Source organism: Nicrophorus vespilloides, unplaced genomic scaffold (genome assembly GCF_001412225.1).
Source record: "Nicrophorus vespilloides isolate i.1.1-1 unplaced genomic scaffold, Nicve_v1.0, whole genome shotgun sequence".
NCBI lineage: Eukaryota > Metazoa > Arthropoda > Insecta > Coleoptera > Silphidae > Nicrophorus > Nicrophorus vespilloides.
In genome coordinates this window covers 13,087-20,514 of record NW_017099786.1, presented here as the reverse complement: position 1 = coordinate 20,514, position 7,428 = coordinate 13,087, and the positions used below count along the sequence as shown (strand labels likewise).

Here is a 7,428-nt window from a genome sequence, read left to right as displayed (position 1 = left end):
TCTAATCAACTCAACCCTGAGATATCAAAGCAAATGTATGTGTGTGGATTTTATCAGCAAATCGAGGTTGTAGAAATTATACAAATTGCAGCCTTTTTTTGTTTGTTTATTTTGATAAATTTAGTTCGATTTATTATTATTTTTAGTCGATATAGACAAAAGTTACGAAATATATCAATTATAATAAAATCTATAGAATTCATTGTTAATTTGTATTTAGATGTTGATGATTTGTTGATTTAAAGTTGCATATTTCTTGTTTTTGTTTATAAAAATCGGAATTTATTTCGTACATGTACACGCATTTTGTGGATGCAATATATAAATATGGTGGATGCGCTGGGTATTCACTACTATAAATTTATTTATATAAAACCTATCTTATAAAGAAACATGCACATTTATTATGCAACCATTTATTAACACGCTGTGAACAGGGGAAATTTGATAACATTAGATGGAAGCTACGAAGATAGAGGGTGAATTTACTAGGGTTCAATGCCGAGCTGTTTTTGTAGCTCCGGAACGTAGCAATCCCATTTCGCGTGGAATAGATTGCCGGCGATCGGATCCTTCAGTGAATACTTCTTAGTGAATTGATGCAAATCGAAATTGCACCTGTTCTCCGCCGAGCACGCGGTAATGGTCGGCTCGTGGAAATACTGCTTGTCACATTGCTTGTACACGAGGAAAACGTACCGATGGATGCCCGTGTCCTTGGGCGGAGCTGCTCCCACGTATTCGGTGAGGGTTTGGCCATCGGAGAAGCATTGGCCCGGGATGTTAACTACCAACCAGTGCAACCAGTTACGGAGTGACGGCGCCGTCCTGCACGGAGCGTCCGGATCAACCATACAGATCGAGTAGTAAGCGTCAGGGCACGTATCCCACGTCATTTTCGGCACATCCTTCACCTGCGTAGGCGTCAGCTCTTTTCCCAGTTTCACCTGAAAAGTACATTTGATGTTTATAAAGAGACAAACAAAATATAGATGAAATACACTCAATGTACCACCTTTAAACATGCTAAGTGGGGCGGTGGTACGCGCATTGTACCACCTTTTCAATTGTGTCTTAATTTTCTAGAAAATATCCAAGAAAGTGGAATTATCTAATCACCAATTTCGTTAAAACTATGCATTTAAAATTTATTCATGTATCAAACGATTACAACTGTTTCAATTCAAACATTTTTATTGAAAACAACAATAATTTTTATTTTACTTTGAAAATACTCAAAAACTGAATTTATTCATGATCAAAACATTCACAATCAATCCCTAAGAATGTTTATAAAATATGCTTTTTAATATCGTCTCAGTAACAAACGTACTGAATCGAACGATTGCATATGTTTGAAAACATTTTAGATACATTTAAAGTTGGCACTCGTTTTAGATTATATACATAAATAAATACCTCAAAACAATTCGTAAGGTCAAGCTCATGTTATTATTGTATTCTATTTTGGATACGTTCCTATTATATAGCTGTACAATAGTTATATAACATTCCTACCTTTTCCTCTTCATAGCAGACCGTAGCTTCGGCCTCTGGAGCTTTACAGATAATGTCTGGCATTATGTCACATTTGTGGAAGATGCATTGTATGGAGTCGGAGCTCCATCTGGTCTGAATCGAGGCACTGGTCTTCGCAAAATTTAGTAATCTTCCTAAACAATGTCGCATTTTCTTAGTTTTTGACAACTTACGTATCGACACTAATTGATTTAATGTCAAACATTTCCTAGCAACCAATACTTTTGATTGATATTATTTACAACAATCATATAAATGAAAAAGCAAACAATGTTGGAAGGCAAAAACAGGCATAACAATCGAGAGATGGCGTTGCAAAACATATTGGGTGTTAATGTAAGTCTTGTTCTTTTTTGTATTTTCTTTTCTAACTGCCTTTACAATGGACATGGACAAAAGTGAACACTTTCGATACCACCTTCTGTTCGCTAACTTATTATGTATTTGATGTAATTTTCTGTTGTTGTGTCCTCTTTATTTAGAAAAAACGGATAGAACGTATGTTAACCCCCAATACAATAGTGAAGTTACGTTCGATTCATCAAATTAATTATACTAAAACATATTAAAATATAAAAGTAATCAATGTATTTCAATTCAATAATTTACTCAAGGATTTGGTAAAAGCCAACAAAGTATATTGACTGCTAGGTAGAAAGATGCAACTATAGTTATGAAATCAGTTCCGCCAATATCCAATACTAATAGAGAGGACTTTAAAACCTCACAAAGAGAGTTTTAACTGCACATATGAAAAACGGTCATTTATGTATAAAACATATTTTGTATAGTTATTTTATATAATTTATTTTCATTTTGTCAATTAAAATTTAGTTTGTTTTGAAAATTTCAATCCGTAATGATCGAAACTGCACTATATAATTGAACCAAGTCATTGTTTTTTACTTTAATTCTTATTTTTAATAATGGTTTCGGTTTTCCAACAACTTGGAAACGTAAATTTAATAAATTTATGGAAATAAACTGTAATTTGGAAAATGCATAGATATTGAATGAACAAAGTTTTTCATTTATTATAAATTTTCATTAAATTTATAAACAAACGCAAATTTCGCTTTGAGTAAACACTATAATACTGTAAAGTTTATTTTCTACGTGTAAATGTAATATCAAGACCACAGAGATTGTCCTTAACAAAAGGAGCGTCCGCGTATGAAAGATGTCCTTTGAATTAGATTTCACCGTGCATGCATTTACATTAATTATATACGTGTTTCATGCGGTTCGCTTCAGTTTCAGTAAATATATATACATGCGCCCGCCTTGTGCAAATTGCACTCGAGCGAGAGAGAATTTCGCGTAAAATAAAATTAAAATCATTCCGGGGTTTTATAGGGATGACTGCATTACGCTTCCCGTCTACGGTTTTCATATCCTAATTAACTGGCGAAGTGAAGTACTTCATTTCCCTAATTCATCGCGCGAATCTGCATAGTGGAAGGACGACGTGCAAGTACCAAACGAACGAAATAATAATAATAATTAAAAATAAAAATTATATGAATTATATAATGAAAAGGAAAATTTAGTTTTGCGTGAATGAATTCAGTTGGGATTCATTAATGTAGAATGAACGGAATTACCTCTTACGACCTTCTGTAATTAGAGTGGATTTGCGAAGTGGAGCATTGAAATGTAATGAAGAAAAAGAAGGGGAGTGTCAATATTAGCGGACCGATTGATATAGTATGCATCTACGCTGCCTATAAAGACAACCAATTTATTTGACTTGTACAATTCAATAGGTTACGAAAAGCTTTGTCAATTGTTTTACTTTGTTTAATTCTATTTGTTGAATAAGAACACATGGAAAATAAATATTTTTCATTTTCTGTTCAATTTCTATTCACTAGCGTTTCTCAACTTTTACCTAACATATTTGTTTGTATGGGGTACGCCTTATGTAAAAGTTGTCACTTTATGTCATTTTGTGACAGCTGTCATTTTGCGACACATTAAAAATGAAACGTAACCCAAAAGTTGAGGAAAACTTTGATTTACAATATAACAAAATCAAATTTAGAAAATCTTATAAACAAAAAAATCTTAATTTCTAGATTATAATTATTTCTAACACTTAAAAGCTATTCACTTCTAAATTTAATCACTTGTTGAACGCTTAAATTATATTAAATAAGCCTTATTGAAAGTTCTTCTTCTTTTAAAACCACACATTTCGCCAGCTACCGCTCAATGGTCATATGTAGATTATGCAAAGTTATTATCTTATATCATTAGGTTACAGCTGTCATTTTGCGACTCATTAAAATTGAGGAATGCTACTATGTAATGTGACATAATAAAATAAAGATAACAAACTTAAAAAATCCTTAATTTCTAAGTTTTATTGATATAATTACTCTAATTAAGTTCGTTTTGTCAAGTAAATAAACTTTTTTCGTTGAATTAAAGCTTTTAAATTACAATGTATATATATTTATAGAAATATACGCATCTTTAAATGGTTATTTTTACTCGCAATCAAAATAATCGAAAGAGCAAAATTTAATTCCAAATTCGAACATATTTTATCAACGAATAAACAATATTTTGTTACAAGCTCGGTATACATTACAAATTTATCATTTTCAGTATTGTAATTCAATATGTTTTGGTGATCAAAAACTCATATTCAAGCAGATGTGTATTTTTAATTTCTAAATAAATGCAGCAATACCTCGCATAGTGCGGCTTCTATCAGTGCGGAATCACAATATGAAATGTTCAAAGCAAAGTACATTTTTCTTTAGCATAATAAAAATTGCACAAACAAGTATTTTTTATACAGAAATGATCGATTTTTTATGCAGTTTTAAAGTCTTCGATTAGTCGGGTTTCAAACAGTACTGGATATTCTTTATACAAAAAAAGCCTCAAAATACCTTCAAAACTTTATTAGTATTAATTATTTGTCACATTTATTTTATGTATATATTTAAATGATTTGTTAATAATTAAGTATGAGTAAAAACAAGTAGATTCTAGTTACTACAAGCTACTAATATCTAAAGAAAATCTGAAACTTATTTTTATCTCACATCAAACTTGAACCTATAGTTAAATTATAATCTATAGTTAATGATGATTTGTGTACGTTGAACTTTTTTTATAATATAATAATTAATCATCATTAAACTTAAGAAATGCATGAAATTTAAATTATAAGAATAATTTATTGTACAAATGGTCTTACATACTTACAAAGAGCTATTGACCGCAGTCTTTCATAGCTCTGGTATTTATATATCAATGAAATATGTTTTCGTACATATACAATTTTGCTGACATGTGACCCAGATCGAAGGGCTTTTACTGCTGACTCCAACATCCTGCAATATTCATATGTTACAACCCTTATGATAAACTACTTCAACATCGTCGCTGATGCAAACAACTTAGGTATAATAATGCAAACACCTATTATTCCATAAATACATATATTTTTAATAAAACACGTATTAAAGTTGATTTATGAGATGCTGATTTATGTTTAATGTTTAAATCGATAATTTTAATATTAGACCACATATTTTTATATAGTAACATATGACAAATGTGTTGATAAATGTGACAACAATGTTTAATAGCGTTACAGAATAAAGCTTAAAATTAAATAGTTACAATCTATTGAAGATTTGCATATAGAATTACGAAATTAGCCGTGTGGCCAACACAAATTTGTGGGGGCTGATAAACCAGAAAGGGATACAAATAGGGCCAAAAGAGATTTATATCAATAATAAATTGATAAAAATCTGTTTTAAAAAAATACGAAATCGATTAATTGATGACACAAAAAACAATAGTAGAAATAGAGGCATAATAATTACAACATGAGTGAATTTTTCATCATATAAGGATGCATTAGTTATACCTTTTTTTAATTTTGCCTTGAGATTTGATTTCATAACTTTTGTGTTTGTCTTTGTTATATATTAATAAAGTATGAGAGAGTTGCATAATCAAATATGATATTACTTTGCAAATGATGGAGACATAAATATGAATGAATATAGGAGTATTACACATTTTTTTTATACAGTAAGTCCTCGACTTACGTTATTAATTGAAGTCCGAATGTTTTTGCGTAAGTCGAAAAATCAACTTACGTGAAACACAAAATTTCGCTGTGGTATAAACCTATCTTTAGATACCTTAAAGTCCAGCAAAGATTTCCATGTTGGAATATGTATGACCGATCTGGCAATTTTATCCAATATAGGCCACCACACTACCACGTGACGCCTTGTAGAAACTAAACTAAAATTGCGTAAGTCGAAAAATAACGTAAGGCAACATATATTTTATAAGTGTGAGTTATTCATATCCAATAAATTATGATATAAGTGATGTAAATGTGACAAGTAAATTTGGTATCTTTATAGAAGTAATTATGAAATTTATGCTCAATAGATGGCGATACTAAAGCTTCACTAATTCAATTATTATATAACATAAATTTTAAATATTGCAACTACAAAATCCATTGAATTATTGAAGTAACTAAGCTCAAAAAAAGTGGCAGAAACAAAAAATAACAACGACAAATTATTGAAGCATTACAGAAACAAGATTTTAAATGAATTGGTCAATTGTTAATAAATGAGCAGTTTGAGGATAGTAACGAAATATTGTAATAGTAAATGGCAACGTTTCATTTATAAGTATGAGGGTGTTACAACAAACTATGATGCGCATATGAATTATAGATGGCGTTCTAAATGTGTCAATGGGAGCGTTACAGAAACATGTTTGAACTGTTTGTAATTATAGTTGGTGTCTATAATGTTCTTCAATAAAATGCTCAATTCGCAGATAGATAGTACACACGAATAATTTCATAGTATACAAATGTAGATAGATAAATTATAACAAGTGGTTTGTATCGCTGACTGATTATGACCCGTTATCGCGCTCGTATTATTAATATTATAATTAGATAAACAAGAGATACGCATATATTGTATTAAAATATTTATATTTGGATGCACGATAGGAAAAGGACACACAGAGAGAGAGAAGAGAATAAAGGGTTTTCCACTAATATAGAAAATTGACGAAACGAATTACATTAACTTTTATTGTTCTCCGCTATCTAAAACGCGTAATTGTCATATTGATATATCTGTCTGTGTATGATAGAATTTATTCGATACACGAAATTTCATTACACCATAATTTGTTTGTCTACATTTTTTTTTGGTGTGCGCTTCTTCTTGCCATGCTTTACATGATTCATCGTTTGCTATTAGAGATCTAAATCGTCGATAAATTCAATTTATGACGGTATTTCGAATTGCGGATTGATTTACGACGATCGAAAGGTGACTACGAAATACTTAAGGATTCTCTGTGGATAATATCTGTATTGCGAGTAGGGAGAGAGGTGATGCGAAGGGTGGTCTTCAGGGCCACAGTTTACGAGAAAACGTGTCTCTCTCTTTCTCTCCCTTGCAAAACTCTCACGTTTCATAGTAAATACGATTTTTCGCTTTTTTTTATTTCTCAACGTCCTCAAAGGAATTTATCTTCATTGTATCGGAAATATAAAAAGAAATAGATTTTATCTATTTATACTATTAAGTAAATCTAAATTTATGTCATTTTTACTAGATTAAAATATAACAGATGGAATTTCAACCACAATGAAGAAATACATTAGAATTATTACATTATTCTCAATAACTTAAAAAATTACATTAAAAATTGAATAATGTAATCAAAATTCACAAATATAAATTTTAGTTTGATCAAAGTTTAAATAAATACTCAATACTCAACTTGTAATTTACTAAATATATCGTAATGTCTACAGTAGACTCAATTGTTGCTATAATGAACTTGTAAATAGTTATCAGCTTAAGGATG

General features: G+C 30.3%; 1 protein-coding gene across 1 annotated transcript; it reads right to left on the bottom strand.

Annotated features, from left to right (window-relative positions):
* Positions 1-318: 318 nt before the first annotated feature.
* Positions 319-1,730, bottom strand: LOC108565582 (protein D3-like; the record flags this gene model as incomplete). Its single annotated transcript, XM_017925119.1, is given in 2 exon segments — positions 319-947; positions 1,519-1,730. Coding segments are annotated over 2 exon segments (630 nt in total). The 3' UTR covers positions 319-488.
* Positions 1,731-7,428: the final 5,698 nt, after the last annotated feature.